Source organism: Oncorhynchus masou, chromosome 31, assembly GCF_036934945.1.
Source record: "Oncorhynchus masou masou isolate Uvic2021 chromosome 31, UVic_Omas_1.1, whole genome shotgun sequence".
Lineage (NCBI taxonomy): Eukaryota > Metazoa > Chordata > Actinopteri > Salmoniformes > Salmonidae > Oncorhynchus > Oncorhynchus masou.
The window spans coordinates 79,078,732-79,098,883 of record NC_088242.1 but is presented as its reverse complement, the minus strand read 5'-3'; the positions used below and the strand labels follow the sequence as shown (position 1 = coordinate 79,098,883).

At 44.4% G+C, this 20,152-nt stretch overlaps 1 protein-coding gene across 5 annotated transcripts in view; it reads left to right on the top strand.

The window, feature by feature from the left end:
- The first annotated feature begins 6,473 nt into the window (after window positions 1-6,473).
- Window positions 6,474-20,152, top strand: part of LOC135524522 (junctophilin-3-like) — a 30,776-nt gene continuing 17,097 nt past the window's right edge. For 4 of the 5 annotated variants that reach the window (XM_064952118.1, XM_064952117.1, XM_064952121.1 and 1 more), the window contains exons 1-2: window positions 6,474-7,857; window positions 17,761-18,550. In XM_064952118.1, coding sequence (XP_064808190.1) covers window positions 7,476-7,857; window positions 17,761-18,550 — 1,172 coding nt within the window. In that variant the 5' untranslated portion in view covers window positions 6,474-7,475. Of the gene's footprint in view, window positions 7,858-15,107; window positions 15,321-17,760; window positions 18,551-20,152 lie in introns of those variants that run through there. The other variant, XM_064952122.1, reaches the window with a different exon arrangement.

The following is a 20,152-nucleotide window of genomic DNA, read 5'->3' as shown; positions in this document are numbered from 1 at the left end:
CTTACAGGCCCTTCTCAACAGTGTAGAGAGAAAGAAAATAGAGAAATAATAGAAAAATAAAACACGTAATAATAAAATAAATAATAATAAATGCACAATGAGTAACGATAACTTGGCTATATACACATGGTACCACTACCGATTCGATATTTAGGGGTACGAGATAATTGCGGTAGATATGTCAAAATCAAATCAAATTTTATTTGGCACATGGGCCAAATACAACTGGTGTAGACTTTATCGTTACGAGCCCTTCCCAACAATGCAGAGTATAAAAATAAAATAGTAACATGAGGAATAAATTAAAATACACAAGAATGGAGCTACAGTATCCAGTATACAGGGAATACCAGTATCAGATCAATGGGCAGAGGTACAAGGTATTTGAGGTATATACTGTATGTACATGAAGGCAGGGTTGTGACTAGGCGAGCAAAATAAAGAACAGAGTAGCAGCAGCAAATGATGAGTGGAAAAGTGTGGGTGTATAATGTGTATGTTTGTGCATTTGTGTTGTGTCGGTCTGCGTGTGTGTGTTGTGTATGTGTGCATATGTAGTGTATGTGAATGTGGGTGGGTGGGTTTTGTTTAGCAGTGTCAATGTAGTGTGTATGAGTGAGTGTGTGTGTATATGGTTTGTATATATAGTCTACTGAATGTGCGTAGGGTCAGTGCAGATAGTGTGCGTACCATTAATTTACTATTTAGCAGTCTGGCTATTTAGCAGTCTTATGGCTTCGGGGTAAAAGCGGTCTTGGAGCCTGTTGGTCCGAGAGCCGATGCTCTGGTACCGTTTGCCAGACAGTAGCAGAGTGAAAAGTTTATGGCTTGGGTGGCTGGAGTCTTTGGCAATTTTTCGGGCCTTCCTCTGATACCGCCTGATATAGAGGTCCTGGATGGCAGGGAGATCGATCCCAGCGATGTACTGGGCTGTCCGCACCAAGCCTCTGTAGCACTTTGCAGTCAAGGGTGGTGCATTTGCCATACCAAGCGGTGATGCAGCCAGTCAAGATGCTCTCGATGGTGCAACTGTAGGACTTTTTGAGGATCCGAGGGCCCATGCCAAATATTTTCTGCCTCCTGAGGGGGAAGAGGCTCTGCTGTGCCCTCTTCACGACTGTGCGGGGTGTGTGTGGACCATGTTAGGTCCATAGTGATGTGGACAACAAGGAACTTGAAGCTCATATGTTCCACTACAGCCCTGTTGATGTGAATGGGGGCGTGCTCGGCACTCCGTTTTTTGAATTCCACGATCAGCTCCTTTGTCTTGCTGACATTGAAGCGGTTTTTGTCCTGGTACCAGACTGCCAGGCCTCTACCTCTTCTCTATAGGGTGTCTAATCGTCGTCATGGATCAGACCTACCACTGTCGGTCATCAGCAAACTTAATGATGGTGCTGGAGTCATGTGCAGCCACGCAGATGTCGGTGAATAGGGAGTACAAGAGGGGACTAAGCGTGCACCTCTGAGGGGCCCCAGTGTTGAGGGTCAGCGTGGCGGATGTGTTGTTGCCTAACCTCACCACATGGAGGTGGCCCGTCAGGAAGTCCAGGATCCAGTTGCAGAGGGAGGCGTTCAGTCCCAGGGTCCTTAGCTTAGTGATGAGCTTGGAGGGCACTATGGTGTTGAACGCTGAGCTGTAGTCAAAGAACAGCATTCTCACATAGGTGTTCCTCTTGTCCAGGTGGGAAAAGGCAGTGTGGAGTGCAATAGCGATTGCATCATCTGTGGATCTGTTGGGGCGGTATGTGAATTGGAGTGGGATCAGGGTATCTGGGAAAAGGGTGTTGATGTGAGCCATGACCAGCTTTTCAAAGTATTTTATGGCTACCAATGTGAGACCTATGGGGCGATAGTAATTTAGACAGGTTATTGGCATTCTTGGGCACAGGGACTATGGGGGTCTACTTGAAACATGTAGGTATTACACACTGGGTCAGGGAGAGGTTGAAAATGTGAGTGAAGACACTTTTTTATTTTTTTATTTTTTTCACCTTTATTTAACCAGGTAGGCTAGTTGAGAACAAGTTCTCATTTACAACTGCGACCTGGCCAAGATAAAGCATAGCAGTGTGAACAGACAACACAGAGTTACACATGGAGTAAACAATTAACAAGTCAATAACACAGTAGAAAAAAAGGGGAGTCTATATACAATGTGTGCAAAAGGCATGAGGAGGTAGGCAAATAATTACAATATTGCAGATTAACACTGGATTGATAAATGATCATGTACAGGTAGAGATATTGGTGTGCAAAAGAGCAGAAAAGTAAATAAATAAAAACTGTGGGGATGAGGTAAGTGAAAATGGGTGGGCTATTTACCAATAGATTATGTACAGCTGCAGCGATCGGTTAGCTGCTCAGATAGCTGATGTTTGAAGTTGGTGAGGGAGATAAAGGTCTCCAACTTCAGCGATTTTTGCAATTCGTTCCAGTCACAGGCAGCAGAGTACTGGAACGAAAGGCGGCCGAATGAGGTGTTGGCTTTAGGGATGATCAGTGAGATACACCTGCTGGAGCGCGTGCTACGGATGGGTGTTGCCATCGTGACCAGTGAACTGAGATAAGGCGGAGCTTTACCTAGCATGGCCTTGTAGACGACCTGGAGCCAGTGGGTCTTGCGACGAATATGTAGCGAGGGCCAGCCGACTAGAGCATACAAGTCGCAGTGGTGGGTAGTATAAGGTGCTTTAGTGACAAAACGGATGGCACTGTGATAAACTGCATCCAGTTTGCTGAGAAGAGTGTTGGAAGCAATTTTGTAGATGACGTCGCCGAAGTCGAGGATCGGTAGGATAGTCAGTTTTACTAGGGTAAGCTTGGCAGCGTGAGTGAAGGAGGCTTCGTTACAGAATAGAAAGCCGACTCTTGATTTGATTTTCGATTGGAGATGTTTGATATGGGTCTGGAAGGAGAGTTTGCAGTCTAGCCAGACACCTAGGTACTTATAGGTGTCCACATATTCAAGGTCGGAACCATCCAGTGTGGTGATGCTAGTCGGGCATGCGGGTGCAGGCAGCGATCGGTTGAAAAGCATGCATTTGGTTTTACTAGCGTTTAAGAGCAGTTGGAGGCCACGGAAGGAGTGTTGTATGGCATTGAAGCTCGTTTGGAGGTTAGATAGCACAGTGTCCAATGACGGGCCGAAAGTATATAGAATGGTGTCGTCTGCGTAGAGGTGGATCAGGGAATCGCCCGCAGCAAGAGCAACATCATTGATATATACAGAGAAAAGAGTCGGCCCGAGAATTGAACCCTGTGGCACCCCCATAGAGACTGCCAGAGGGCCGGACAGCATGCCCTCCGATTTGACACACTGAACTCTGTCTGCAAAGTAATTGGTGAACCAGGCAAGGCAGTCATCCGAAAAACCGAGGCTACTGAGTCTGCCGATAAGAATATGGTGATTGACAGAGTCGAAAGCCTTGGCAAGGTCGATGAAGACGGCTGTACTGTCTTTTATCACAGTACTGTCTTTTATCGATGGCGGTTATGATGTCTGTTTAGTACCTTGAGTTTGTGGCTGAGGTGCACAGACGATATGAAAGAGAGGTTGAACAGGCTGGACCGAGACTCGGAAACCAGATTGCATAGCGGAGAAGGTATCGGTGGGATTCGAGATGGTCAGTGACCTGTTTGTTGACTTGGCTTTCGAAGACCTTAGATAGGCAAGGCAGAATGGATATAGGTCTGTAACAGTTTGGGTCCATTTTTTGAACGGAGCATGCTTATCTAAAATGGTGAGGAAGTTACTCTTAAAGAATGACCAGGCATCCTCAACTGACGGAATGAGGTCAATGTCCTTCCAGGGTACCCGGGCCAGGTCGATTAGAAAGGCCTGCTCACAGAAGTGTTTTAGGGAGCGTTTGACAGTGATGAGGGGTGGTCGTTTGACTGCGGCACCGTAGCGGATACAGGCAATGAGGCAGTGGTCGCTGAGATCCTGATTGAAGACAGCGGAGGTGTATTTGGAGGGCCAGTTGGTCAGGATGACGTCTATGAGGGTGCCCTTGCTTACAGAGTTAGGGTTGTACCTGGTGGGTTCCTTGATGATTTGTGTGAGATTGAGGGCATCTAGCTTAGATTGTAGGACTGCCGGGGCGTTAAGCATATCCCAGTTTAGGTCACCTAACAGAACAAACTCTGAAGCTAGATGGGGGCAATCAATTCACAAATGGTGTCCAGGGCACAGCTGGGAGCTGAGGGGGTCGGTAGCAGGCGGCAACAGTGAGCGACTTATTTCTGGAGAGAGTAATTTTCAGAATTAGTAGTTCGAACTGTTTGGGTATGGACCTGGAAAGTATGACATTACTTTGCAGGCTATCTCTGCAGTAGACTGCAACTCCTCCCCTTTGGCAGTTCTATCTTGACGGAAGATGTTATAGTTGGGTATGGAAATCTCTGAATTTTTGGTGGCCTTCCTGAGCCAGGATTCAGACACGGCAAGGACATCAGGGTTAGCAGAGTGTGCTAAAGCAGTGAGTAAAACAAACTTAGGGAGAAGGCTTCTGATGTTGACATGCATGAAACCAAGGCTTTTTCGATCACAGAAGTCAACAAATGAGGGTGCCTGGGGACATGCAGGGCCTGGGTTTACCTCCACATCACCCGGGGAACAGAGAAGGAGTAGTATGAGGGTGCGGCTAAAGGCTATCAAAACTGGTCGCCTAGAGCGTTGGGGACAGAGAATAAGAGGAGCAGGTATCTGGGCATGGTAGAATATATTCAGGGCATAATGCGCAGACAGGGGTATGGTGGGGTGTGGGTACGGCGGAGGTAAGCCCAGGCACTGGGTGATGATGAGAGGTTTTATCTCTGGACATGCTGGTTGTAATGGGTGAGGTCACCGCATATGTGGGGGAGGTGGGACAAAGGAGGTATCAGGGGTATGAGGAGTGGGACAAGGGGCTCCATTGTGAACTAAAACAATGATAACTAACCTGAGCAACAGTATACAAGGCATATTGACAATTGAGAGAGACATACAGCGAGGCATACAGTAATCACAGGTGTTGAACTGGGAGAGCTAGCTAAAACAGTGGGTGAAACAACAGCTAATCAGCTAGCATAACAACAGCAGGTAAAATGGCATTGACTAGGCAACGGGGCCGACAGATAAAACAAACAAGCAGAATGGAGTACCGTGATTAATGGACTTGTCAGCTGGTCAGCACATGCTCTGAGTACGTCTCCGGGTAATCCGTCTGGCCCTGCGGCCTTGTGAATGTCAACCTGTTCAAAGGTCTTGCACACAGTCATCTGGAACAGCTGGTGCTCTCATGCATGGTTCAGTGTTGCTTACCTCAAAGCGAGCATAGAAGGCATTTACCTCATCTGGGAGGCTCGCGTCACTGGGCAGCCCGTGGGTGTGTTTCCCTTTTTAATCTGTAATAGTTTTCAAGCCCTGCCACATTCGACCATTGTCAGAGCCAGTGTAGTAGGATTCGATCTTAGCCTTGTATTGACACTTTGCCTGTTTGATGGTTCATCAGAGGACATAGCGGTATTTCTTATAAGCGTCAGGATAAGTGTCCCGCTCCTTAAAAGCGGCAGTTCTAGCCTTTAGTTCAGTGCGGATGTTGCCTGTAATCCATGGTTTCTGGTTGGGATATGTACATACTGTCACTGTGGGGACAACATCGTTGATGCACTTATTAATGAAGCTAGTGACTGATGTGGTAAACTTTTCAAGGATGAATCCCAGAACATATTCCAGTCTGTGCTAGCGATACAGTCCTGTAGCTTAGCATCTGCTTCTTCGGACCACTTCCACTGGTACATCCTGTTTGAGATTTTGCTTGTATGCAAGAATCATGAGGATAGCATTATGGTCAGATTTGCCAAATGGAGGGCGATCTTTGTATGCATTTCTGTGTGTGGAGTAAAGGTGATTTAGAGTTTATTTCGCCTCTAGTTTCGCAGGTGACATGTGTTACACCAGCCTTCACTTGGCTCCCCCTCCTGTCCAGCTCTGGCGTTCGGCGTCGCCTGGCCTTCTAGCTGCTGCCGAACCAACTGCTGGTAAACGCCCTTCACTCATCATCCCCGGACTTGTCTCGTCATCATCACACACTCCTGGTTCCAATCCCCACTCTGTCACAGTGTATATATACTCCCTCTGCCATTTGTCTTTGTTGGTCATTGCAAATGTTCATTGTTTTCCTGAGGGGAATCTCTCCTACTATTTCCTGAGTACTTTATATTTTGCACTTTGGGTTCACCCTGTGCCTTTCTTTATCTAAATCGAGGTTAGTGATCGCTTTTATGCACAGACCAGCGATGGAGAGCTGAAAAGGCTAAGGCATGCAAATAGAAAAGCAATCTCTGCTCTTCAGGGCTGCAAATTACCGAGGAGAGAGGCTTGGATGTTATGCTGCCTCTGTCTCTTTAAAAACAGGAGCATGCATGTGAGGGGGAGGGGGTGTTGGCTGCATTGGAACAGTCCTCCTCTAATGAGCAGATTTGAGAGACACCAGAGAGACAGAGAGAGAGAGAGAGAGACCCAACCATAAGGAGAGAAGTGGGAAATAAGACAACAACCGAAAAGGCAGATAGTGATACATAAAAATTAAGAGCATGGCGTATTAAGAGGAGGAAAAGCTGAGATAAATCTGGATTTCTCACCAGAAAGGGAACAAGAATAAAAGCATCAGCATCGCTCAACCACTTAAGGACGTGGATGAAAAAAGAGAGAGGGAAAGGAGAGGAGGAAAATAATCAGATCACTTGTTTTTTTTCATGGTCCGTGTGCGCACTTGCTGTTGGTGAGAGTGTACGTATGTGTGTGTGCATATGGGAAGAGACTGCATTGCTGTTCACTAGCAGAGGCATCAGGAGAGAAACAAGCTGAATCCCTCTTTTTTTCTTTCTCTCTCTCTCTGTTTCTGTATTGCACTGTGCGGCAGGAGCATGTTGGGTGGGTTGGGTACAGACGACACGCTGTGCCAGCCAGAAGAGATGGATCTGTAAAGCTGGAAATGGTGTCGGATCTGGCCAGCAGCTGACTGTTAGCTGTGTTACCTGGGGTTTCTAGGTGGAGCCTGGTGGTGCTCAGCTGCCAGGGAGCGCTAAAGGGCGGCTGGGAGAGTGCCGGCGGTGGGGCCCTGTGTGGAGGGAGGGGGAAAGAACCCAAAATCTGGAGAAGGAGGGTTTTCTACATTTGTGTCAGCAGGGAAGTCACATGGCTGGCATAGGCCTTTTCCCATTTGTGAGCTGAGGCTGTAGGAGATTGGACTGGGAGTGACAGTGAACCACAGCTCCAGGATAATGGTCTGAAGAGGCTCCCGCTGCTCCGGCCTCACAGGAGGGACCCTACACTCTGGGGGCTATTTTTCTTTTTATTCTTTAAGTCAACCCAGGGGATTTGTATGTGTGTCTTCCTCCCCCTCACACCTCATCATCACCAACTCCGACCCCAACTGTGTTTTTTCTTTTTTTGAGATTTGGGGGATTTGCCAAAATCTATTTCATGCATGTCCACTGGGGGCAGGTTCAACTTTGATGATGGGGGGTCATACTGTGGCGGGTGGCAGGAAGGCAAAGCCCATGGCCATGGCATCTGCACTGGGCCGAAGGGCCAAGGCGAGTACTCAGGGTCCTGGAGCCATGGTTTTGAGGTGGTGGGGGTGTACACCTGGCCCAGTGGGAACACCTACCAGGGCACCTGGGCGCAGGGCAAGCGCCATGGGATTGGGGTTGAGAACAAGGGCAAGTGGGTGTACAAGGGGGAGTGGACAAGTGGATTTAAGGGACGCTACGGCCTCAGGGAGAGCACCGGCACCAGCGGGAAGTACGAGGGAACCTGGAACAACGGTCTTCAGGACGGATACGGTACGGAGACCTACTCTGATGGAGGTAAGACCCAGACTCAGACTGAGTCATGTTATGGCTGAGTAGTACCCTCTGTGTAAGGCATCAACATATGGATGCCTTACACACACACACACACACACACACAAAATTGAACTGTCTCCTGCTTCATTATTCTCCTGTCACTCAGAAACTAAGCTCTTTTTCTCCGTCCATCTGTCATTTAAGTAAGCAGTTCCGCTGCTCGAGCTGCAATGGGAGATACATTTAGAGGCCCAAATTAAGGCCATCCGGACTCTGCATGCAGTCGGAGAGAGAGAAAGAGATATTACAGATTACCTGTACAGCCATGAATAGGAAATAAGCAGTCAGGGTGAAGTTCCCATAACCAGACAGAGAAACTCATGGTAAACCTGGCTGGGCAACCTGGTCTCAGAGCATTTTGTATCCTTCTGTATGTAAATCCCAGATGTTCCATTTAGTATGATATGTTACGTTTCATATGGTATGTATTAATTTGTTTATGTCCATCACCCATTTCATATGATATGTTACAAATTATAATGCTAAAGTTGTCTCAAAGAACTCACAATCTTTGAGTTGCTCGACTTTCGCATTATACGCCACCTATCCACCGCAACCAACAAACCTACTTTCATTTTTTGTAACCATACCAAGTGTAACATATCATACTAATTTGTTGGTCTCAGTGGAAAAGGAGGGCCCAACAGTTCCCCATTAACATCGACGGGACTGAAGTGGAGGAGTCGAGAGTTTCAAGTTCCTTGGTGTCCACATCACCGACAAACTTTCATGGTCCAAACATACCAAGACAGTCATGAAGAGAACACAACAACACCTTTCCCCCCCAGGAGACTGAAAATATTTGGCATGGGTACCCATATCCTCAAAAAGTTCTACAGCTGCACCATCGAGAGCATCCTGACCGGTTGCATCACCGCCTGGTATGGCAACTGCTCGGCATTTGATTGTAAGTTGCTACAGAGGGTAGTACGGCCCAGTACATCACTGGGGCCAAGCTTCCTGACATCCAGGACCTATATACTAGGCGGTCAGAGGAAGGCCCAAAAAATTGTCAAAGACTCCAGTCACTCAAGTCATAGACTCTGCTACCATATGGCAAGTGGTACTGGAGTGCCAAGTCTAGGACCAAACTTCTCCTTAACAGCTTCTACCATCAAGTCATAAGACTGCTGAACAATTAATCCTCCCTGACTATTTACATTGACCCCCCCCCCCCCCCCCCATTTGTTTTTACACTGATGCTACTTGCTGTTTAATATCAATGCATAGTCACTTTACAAATTACCTCGACTAACCTGTACCCCCGCACATTTACTCAGTACTGGTACTCCCTGTATATAGCTTCGTTATTGTTATGTACATTTATTATGTTATTGTTTGATTGATACATTTTCTTAACATTTTTTATTTAGTAAATATTTTATTAACTATATTTCTTGAACTGCATTGTTGGTTAAGGGCTCGTAAGTAAACATTTCATGGTAAGGTTGTTGTATTTGAGGCATGTGACAAATACAATTTGATTTGATATACGTTTACTATGTTACAGCTAGTTTATGAGACCAGGCTGGGCTGGGAGAGATCTAGTTCAAAGGCCATAAATGCTCTACACACTTTGAAGATGACAGTGATGAGAGCCTGGAAGTCCTTACTATACCCCAAATACACACATACTCTCTCCTATGGTGGATGCCAGGTCCATCCAGATATATTCATCAAAACATTTCATATCACAAAACAAAGGTACTAAAACAATCACACAGTTAAAGGACATAACTGTCTGTAGAATAGTTTGAATTATTCTGGTGAAACCTCCTGGTGCAACACCATTGTTAAGCTTATATAACTCTCTAGCACCTTACACAATCATGCACCCAACCAGCAGCCCACCCAACACTGGCTGAACGAGGAGAGAGAGCAGGCTAATGGGGACAGAATATGCAGAGCAGATATGATACAGTACTATATCCACAATGATAACAGTTACAGTATCCACTCTGAAGAGAGCACTAGGCCCGTGAGGCTTTGTTATAATGAAATGAGTATGAGATGTAATAGAGAGAAATGGATTTGGAGAAGATAAACTGGTAGATAAAGATGTATGAGAATGAGGAATAGTCGATTATTGTCGTATGAGAGACACTCAGATACTTGATATCTACAGTAAGTATTCATTATGTAACACTTCACTGTGTCTATAAATCAGTCAGTGTCTTTAAAAGACACCAGTATACTCCTCGTGTCTGTAAGCTACAGCATGTTTTGCCAAACAACAACGTTAATCAGCTGATTACAACATCCATCATCGTAAATAAGAAATAGTCTTGCATTCTACCCCCCGATCTGTGATCACACATGTTGCATAACCTCCTTATCAGACCACAACTGAAAGGAGGAAAAGGATCTATGCTCTGAGCAGTTGTTTTTCTGTCTCCCTCGTGCCTCACTGCCTCTTGTCTCTGTACAGTAAGTTGCTGTGGAAACGCACAGACACGCAGCAAGTCAGCGTGTCACAGGGGACTCAGTGTTTCTTGCTCTGATTGGCTGGTTGATTTTGCTAATGGGGTTTACTTATTTGGGCACTAATCTGGCTGCTTAATCACAATCACAGTAGACAGTGACAGAGAGAAGGGAGGAGTCAAAGCTACAGAGAGGTTAAAGTAGCATTGTCTTTCCAATGTCTTACCCCTCAGATGGAGTCAGACATTCTATATTGCCAATGGCCATGGAATAAGGGACCCATCCAAGGTATCTATGGAGAACACTTCAACAGTCTGTGTTAATAATTGTCATGTAGCTAATTTACAAGTGTTTCTGATGGTTGTTGACGCTCCATTGTAGACCATCAGTCACATGATAATGATCAAAGTGATTGCTGATTATCACACAACATGTGATTAGGAGTAAAACACACTCACAAAACTTAAAGCTACAGGAAACTGCCATGACAGTTGTCTATCTGGATATGATTCAACCTGTTCAACCTTACAGTACAGTAGCCTTTATAATGTGATCCCTGACCTACATACCAACATGGTTGTTAAGAAGTGGTTTGAACCATGTAGAGATGTTGAGGGGTCTACGGTTTGTAGATCGTCAGCTGCTTTATGTTGTTATATCATCCTGCATGGTGTGTTATCGCAGTTATTAAAGAACATATCTTGTTGCTGTTGAACCAGATTATGTTATGAGGCCAAATAAATAGCATGCTCAGTTATTCAAAATTATGAGCACGATGTAAATCAATTTTGTGATGTACAGGGCAATTTTGGGAGAATTAGCGTTCAAATGATAAATCAATAGTCTGATGTTTCTATGTGTTAATAATCCTTAAATGGAAAAATCTAAGACAGGGACACACCATCACCTCTCTGTGACAGAAAAAGCTCAAAACCAAATCCCAGATAACATACGTAGTCGATTTAAGCTTACTGAGAGATTTAGCTTTTAACTGCAGCTCATTTTGAATGTTGACGTTTTTGCAACAGTTTTGCTAGCTGTATTCTGTTCTGGATTGCAGTCTGTCCGTGTCTGTTCTAGCCAGAAACCACTTTATTTCCCAACTATTTCCCTGGCTGCCACTACTCTTGCTCAACTAAAACTGTAATCTGTCTGATCTAAATGTTTTAAGTGACTTCAACGACAAAACAAGGTAAGTTTGTCGAACATTTTGTCATTTAGAAATGGTTCCATATATAATTGAATTAAGTTATCTTTATAACTATATATATACACTATATATGCGAAAGTATGTAGACACCCAACAAATTAGTGGATTCGTTATTTCAGCCACACCCATTGCTGATAGGTGTATAAAATCGAGCACACAACCATGCACTCTCCATACACAAACATAGGCAGTAGAACCATTAAGTGGCACCTTTCTAACAAGTCAGTTCGTCAAATTTCTGCCCTGATCAACTGTAAGTGCTGTAATTGTGAAGAGGAAACATCTAGGAGCCACAACTGCTCAGCCGTGAAGTGGTAGGCCACATAATCTCACAGAACGGGTCTACCGAGTGCTGAGGCGCATAGCATGTAAAAATTGTCTATCCTCGGTTGCAACACTCACTCCAGAGTTCCAAACTGCCTCTGGAAGCTACGTCAGCACAATAACTTTTTTTTTTCGTGAGCTTCATGAATTGGGTTTCCAGTGGTGTAAAGCTTGCCGCCATTGGATTCCTGAGCAGTGGAAACGCGTTTTCTGGAGTGATAAATCACGCTTCACCACCTGGCAGTCCGACAGCCTAATCTGGGTTTAGCGGATGCCATGACAACTGTAAAGTTTGGTGGAGGAGGAATAATGGTATGTGGCTGTTTTTCATGGTTAGACCTATGCACCATAGTTCCAGTGAAGGGCAAACTTAACGCTACAGTATTCAATTACATTCTAGATGATTCTGTGCTTCCAATTTTGTGGCAACAGTTTGGGGAAGGCGCTTTCCTGTTTCAGCATGACAATGCCCCCATGCATAAAGCAAGGTCCATACAGAAATGGTTTGTCGAGATCTGTGTGGAAGGACTTGACTAGCCTGCACAGAGCCCTGACCTCAACCCCTTCGAACACCTTTGGGATCAATTGGAGCGCAGACGGCGAGCCAGGTCTGATCGCCCAACATCAGTGCCTGACCTCACTAATGCTCTTGTGGCTGAATGGAAGCAAGTCCCAGCAGCAATGTTTCAACATCTAGTGGAAAGCCTTCCCAGAAGAGTGGAGGCATTTATAGCAGCAAAGGGGGGACCAACTCCATATTAATGCCCATGATTTTGGAATGAGATGTTCAACAAGCAGGTGTCTACATACTTCTGGTCATATAGTGTACAATTGGGAGAGCCTAAAGATAAATAATCCACTTGTTTAGAGAGAATTTGAAATCAGTTTTTAATAAAGCAGTCAAATTTAAGGTGTGTGTTGCAAGTCAATGGTACCTAAATTAGCATTTTCCAAATCATGTCCAAATCATCTATAAGTAACTTCATTGAGTTAAACAGGCCGTTTTAAGATACATTAGGATGATTTGGACATGATTTGGCGCAATAATGAAAAGAGGGTCCTTACATCAAAACCCCATAATAGTGGGGATATTAATAGTGAGATGTGTAATGCCATTTTGTTTCAATATCTATACATTTAATTCAAATAATAAAATCATTTTTTTAAATACTAAAAAATGTACCTGATAGATGGGCAAAATTTCCAATTGCTATTTTCCTTCATAGTTTGTTTGCCAAAGCATAACCATCACCAGATTTGTATATATATATAATATATATATATATATATATATATATATATATATATATATATATATATATTTCACTTTCTCTGTCTGTCTCTCTCACACACAAACATACAAGTCTGAAGTGCAAGTGCTGACTTTGTAAAATATGAATAATTCATGAAAGAGACAATCCAAACACACGTTCTGCCATCCTTCTCAATTTCCTCTGTCATGAATTTAACTCACAATGCGGCCTATAATATCAAAATGTGATTCATCATTCGATTACAGATTTAGTAGGCCTAAACTTTGAAAAAGACGCGCCATCAATGTTGGAGTGAATATACAACAGACAAGTTTAACCTAGAAACAGAAGAACACATAACTATCATGAATTCAGACAGGGGGTTGGTTGGCGCGTGATCTAATCAGAGTTTCTCTGATGTTTTCGCGTCTTTGATCTTTCCACGTTTAACCATTTCCATGCTGTCCCCTGTACTGCTGTTGCAAAACCCATCTCGCAGCCCTTCGGCGGAAAACCTCCACCGGATTCGTTTTAACATCTGAGTTGCATAGTCCATAGAAAACCAATACGCAAATAAACGACAGAGGATTATTGTAGTCAGGCTACATGCAATCACATACTAGACCGAATCTGAACGCCGGCAGCATGTGACACGTTGTGAATTAAAATATATTTTCAGAATCCTAGATGTTTCCATAGCTGTGGGGAAATTGAATAATATGCTTGCCTCACTGATTATTAACACGACTGAGAGATGCCTACACGACGCGGAGTTTTCTACCACAGCCAAATTAACTGATGAAACTAGCGTCGATCTGAATTGAAATAGGCTTTCCGACTTCCTGGTAGAGCTGTAAGGGCACATACAAGCGTGGGAAACTGTTCAGGCAAACCAATGATGAACGTGCATCCATCCACCCCCACCGAGAGAATGCTATCATTTCAGCACCTTGGAGAGCTCCAATGACAATAGGCCTACACTCTGGGTCACGATGCAGCGTATTAAAACATTCCTAAAGTCTATAAGGCTACACAAGGATGACACAACTCAAGTAAGCATATAATATGTTTTGCTTGATGTGGAATGATTCATGGCATGTGTAATGACAGTATTGTTATGTCAATGTCAAAATTAAGCCAGAAGGAAAATGTCACTGACATTTCAGGAGCACTTGATACTTTGAATTCAATTAACACATATTTGTTAAAAGTATATTCAGGTAGTCTACTGCATTTTTCTCTGCTAGATGTGGCATTGTATTTATTTTGCCTCATATTTAATGTTCATGTGTGAAAACTTGCATCAGGCATTAGCCTAGCAATGCTTTACTAATGGCTGTAGTGAGATACAAGTAATGGTGAGATGATGATCCCATGGCTATGTCAATGGATTGCCAAAGAATCAGAGTTTACGTTCGCTGCTCCCTCATGGGAGAGATATGTCCCTCTCAACTCTTTTAAAGGTTCACCTCTTTCACTGAGAAGTGTTCTGCTGTTGCTGTTCGGGGACACACCAGTCTTTATTTGTATTGTTAGTCTTTTTTTGTGTGTGTGGGGGGGGGGGGTACACACAAGTCTTTCATTATGATCTGATTCTAGCTAATGTGTCTGCAAACTATAATAACAACTTAATATGCTGTGGTCTGATCCAAAATGGACCTAATCAAACTGTCAAGAGAAGATAAGTCACTTCTCTGTGTATATGGACTCTGTTGAAACCAGACATAACCCAAGTTATTTCAGCTGTGTCGTAAAAGCTAACAATAAAAATAAAAAAGTCAGACAGAAGAAGCACTCATACTTCCTCCCTCCCTCTCTCTCTCTATCTCTGGAGTGTCTGTGCTGGGATCAATTAATTCAAATCAAATCAAGAGCTGGAAGGCAGGAAGTGATCCTAGATAGATAGATGTGCCAGAGCAATGCTGGAAGGCCCTAGCTAATTCTCATTTTCTCTCTCTCTCTATTTCTCTCTCTCTCTCTCTCTCTGTCTATGGGAATATCAGTGTAATCCTATCAGTTGAGGCCTGTGTTTGATCCATCATAAGGCACACAGCTGTTGACTGATAGGATCGGGCGGGTGTGCCCAGATGTCGGCCAGCTGTCTCTGTGACGGTCAGACGTATGTGGAACGGGGGGAGGTATGACAATGATTAATACCTCCACATGAGAGATATGTTAGAGCTTGGTCTTAGTCTTGCCCTCTCCCTCTTTCTCTCTTCTCTGTCTACCTATTTCACTCTCCCCCCACACACACTCAAACGCACAGAAATATTCAATGCCCACCCAGACTGCCAGGCCTGTTTTGGAGAGTAGTAGATTTCAGTAGGTTTCTATCCTACTGTGGTAGCAGCAGTTGAAGTAGCAGCAGTAGAAGTAGCAGCAGTAGAAGTAGCAGCTGCAGCAGTAGAAGTAGAAGCATTAGCAGCAGTAGAAGTAGCAGCAGTAGAAGTAGCAACAATAGAAGTAGCAGCAGTAGGAGTAGCGGCAGTATCAGCAGTAGAAGTATCAGCAGTAGAAGTAGCAGCAGTAGAAGTAGCAGCAGTAGGAGTAGCAGCAGTATCAGCAGTAGAAGTAGCAGCAGTAGCAACAGCAGCAGCAGCAGTAGAAGTAGCAGCAGAAGAGCGTCTGCCAAATGACTTAAATGTAAATGTAATGTAAATGTTGCTGTGGGGGTGGGGATATCCCACACTCGCTCTGCTGTTGCCTCATTGAGCCATCCAACCGTATGCATTTCACTGACACGCCAGCCCAAAGATAGCAATGAAGGCAGAGAGGAAAGGGGAGTGTGTGTATGTGTGTGTGTGTGTGTGTGTGCATCCTTATATGGACCTACACAGATGTGGGATCTAAATTTGATCAAGTTTGCTACAGCAGGAAAATAATCATGCAGCAAGAGGAAATATTAATTATTATGAGGATTATAATTCATGTACATTTTTGTAGGGGTTGATACATTTTTCATAAGGGAAAAATCAAGTCCGAAATGTCAATGTGAAAATTACAAACTTTAGAAGCCTTTTAAAACCTCAAATACACTACAAGTTTTCGGTACAGTTCTCCTGCAACAGGGTGATCCAATTAAGATCCTACATCTGTATGTGTGCTGATTCCACACTTAAGCAGCAAATTCTAGAAAGCTTGCTGCGATGAATCACCGAGCAGAAGAGCTGTTACATCAGAGGGTTTGCTCAGTCATTGGCAGCATGGAAAGGACGGAATATAGATAAGATAGATGAATACTTGTACATAGATAGATCCTATAGATCGGGCAATTAGTCCAGCAGTCCTCACAAGGATAGTAAAACACAGAAACATTTTGTCTGTCCCCACAAAGAAAAACGCTATTTTAGGCTTAGTGTTTAGGTTTAGGGTTAGGGTTACAATTAGGGTTAGTGTTACAATTAGGATTAGGGGTTAGGGGTTAGAGTTAAGAGATAGGGTTAGATTTTGGGTTAGGTTTGGGGTTAAGGTTAGGGTTAGGGAAAATATGATTTTGAATGGGAATCTGTGTCTGTGTCTGTGTGTGTGTGTGTGTGTGTGTGTGTGTGTGTGTGTGTGTGTGTGCGTGCATGTGAGAGAGAGAGAGAGAGAGAGAGAGAGACAGAGAGAGATGCAGTGAATTGTCCTAGATTTCAGCACTACAGAGATATCCAACAGATGGACCTATACTGGAATGGGAAATAGAGAAAAAGAGAGTAAAAATCCTGCAAAATCTTTAAAATATAAACTACTAAGGCAGTGTACTGAACAAGTATTGGAACTATTCACAGACAAAATAGACTTAGAGTGTAGTTCACAATAGGAAACAATGCTACCTATCCCTATAGATATGTCATGTATTGCATCGGGCTGAAAACCTTTGACATAATATAGCACCACTGAATTGAATTATGGAATCCAGCCTCACCTTTGACCTTAGCCAGTCAGGGTCAGTCCTTTGATACGCTGTTCAGGCACCTAATGTCCATTTGCTACCTCTATATAGGAGCACACTGAGACATGATCAATCAGAGAGGTTGGCAGACGACATGATGACCAGCTGCCATACTGGACATTTCAGGGAAAAGAACATTACATTATTTTGTTGGCAATATGACCCCTAAATAACAGTGCTGACAGGTAACGGGATGGATATAGTGATAGATAACTGGATGGACATGTTGATAGATGTTATGAGTGCTCTTCACTTACTATCTCGCCAGTTTCCCTCATACATATATTGATGACTGGGATACAGCCTGGGATGCAGTATTTTTACTTGATATCCTTAGTATAGTAGTGTTGGTACTGGCGGTATTAGTATAGTAGTAGTATGTTTGGTTGTTGTTATTATGGTAATACTGCATGGTTTAGTCCCTAATTGAAGCACTTGAACTTAGTGTCTCAGGTAAGATGCAGACAATGCTGGAGGGGAAGAGTGTGTGTTCAGGCAGCGAGTATTACTGTAGTAGGCTGTAATGTCATCAGCTGAGTCCCGACACAGACAAAGAGGCATTTACACATGATAGACTCTGCAGTATGTTCATTAGCCCCCTTAGGCACATATCTCTATCTCTAGTGTTGTTGCTGTATTGTGAAATATAAAAATGAATAATTTATTGATATGCTGTTATATCATATTGGTATGCATTGTGACCTTTGTCTCTCTCTTTGCAGGTACGTACCAGGGCCAGTGGCTGGGGGGGATGCGACAGGGATACGGCCTGCGGCAGAGTGTGCCGTACGGCATGGCAGCCGTCATCCGCTCTCCGCTGCGTACCTCCATAAACTCCTTGCGCTCGGAGCACAGTAACGGGATGGCTCTGCTCCCGGACCGGGCCGGCGTGGCGTGCGTGGGTGGGATGGGCTCTGCTGGCAGTCCGGCCGTGTCGCGGGGGGGCTTCGTGCTCACGGCACCCAGCGAGGCAGAGCTGCTGAAGGGCAAGAAGAAGGGTCTGTTCCGAGGTCGCTCGATCCTCAGTGGACTCAAACTGAGGAAGTCCGAGTCCAGGAGCTCTCTAGCCAGCCAGCGCTCCAAGCAGAGCTCGTTCCGCAGCGAGGCGGGCATGAGCACGGTCAGCTCAGTCAACTCCACCATCAGCCTGGGAGAAGGCGAGGCCGAACTGGCCGCTGCCGAGGATGATGTGGACGCCACGGCAACAGAGACCTACTGCGGTGAGTGGAAGAACGACAAGCGCACAGGCTTTGGCGTGAGCCGGCGCTCGGACGGCCTGCACTATGAGGGGGAGTGGGTGGGAAACAAGCGGCACGGGTACGGCTGCACTACCTTCCCTGACGGGACCAAGGAGGAGGGCAAGTACAAACAGAATGTCCTGGTGAGCGGCAAGAGAAAGAACCTGATCCCCCTCAGAGCCAGTAAGATCAGAGAGAAGGTGGACCGGGCTGTGGACGCGGCCGAGAAGGCTGCAGACATCGCCAAGCAGAAGGCTGAGATCGCCATGTCCAGGTAAGCCCCAGCAACAGGTCCATGTGGCCTTCTATGTAGGCCTTACTAGGAGTCGGAGTAGGGCCTTATCATAAACTGGGTGGTTCAAGCCCTGAATACTCATTGGCTGATTGTATATCAGATTGTATACCATGGGTATGACAAAACATTTATTTGGTAACCAGTTTATATTAGCAATAAGGCACCTCAGGGGTTGTGGTATATGGCCAATATACCACGGCTAAGGGCTGTATGCAGGCTGTACTCCGCGTTGCGTTGTGCTTAAGAACAGCCCTGAGCCGTGGTATATTGGACATATACCACACCCCTCGTGCTTTATTGCTTAATGATAGCAGTCTGTGTATAGGAGGCTGGAAGAGGGTCATCTTTGGGACTGGCTTGATGGATAGAGGGCTTATAGTACCTCCAAATAGCAATTACTAGGGTTTAGTTTGCAGTGGCAAACTGTGACTGTTGGACATACGCCTTCAGTGTACCAAACTCAAAAATTACTATCACCAAAAGTGACAACGATGACACATCAAAGGATGTGATTGTGACTCGCTCATGATCAGTAGTGTTAGTGTGGGCTATAAGCAAATACAAAATAAATAAGAATATGCTTTATACCGACTTTTGTTTCAGTGGGCATTGCGTATATTCACTTTTAATTGCCATTGATGTGTATCAAAGTAGTGTAGTGGAGGTATACTATACACCATATCAATTATGTAGTACAATAGAGAAATCATGCACAAAGTGGCCTACGACATCGCAAAGCACAAATATATTGACATGCAAGCAACATAGCTTAGTTTCACCAGAAGCAGCAAGCAGCTCTCAACTCGTTGTTTGCCTACAACCTGTAATCAGGGGTAGACATAATAAAATTAAAACCAGGACACTGAAAATAGTATTTTTTTTAAATCTATAATAATTTTTTTTTTTTAAACCTTTATTTAACTAGGCAAGTCAGTTAAGAACATATTATTATTTACAATGACGGCCTACCCCAGACGATGCCGGGCCAATTGTGCGCCACCCTATGGGACTCCCAATCACAGTCAGATGTGATACAGCCTGGATTCAAACCAGGGACTATAGTGACACCTCTTGCACTGAGCTGCAGTGCCCTGGACCGCTGCGTCACTCAGGAGTATGATCTGTCACGTTTGGTATATAATATGTATTCATTTGTGGATGTCCCTCATCCATTTCATATGATATGTTACGAATTACAATTCATATGATATGTTATGAATTGCAATTCATACAATATGTTAGGAGTTTGCAAAGTTACAAATTCCAATTTGTTGGGGCTAACATTAGCTAGATGGCTAGGTGGATAACATTAGCTAGGCTGGGGTTAAGGTTAAGGTTTTGGTTAAGGATAGCTAACATGTAAGTAGTTGCAAAGTAGCTAAAAAGTAGTAAGTAGTTGCAAAGACGCTAATTAGCTAAAATTGTCTGTGATGAGTTTCGAACACGCAACCTTTGGGGACATTCGCGTGATATCATGAAGATTTGTATCGGGAGGTCATTTGTTTAGCAAACTCTGCTATCACATGTAGCTTACACTATAGGCCTACATAGTACAGTAGCATTCAGAAACACCATTAGCCA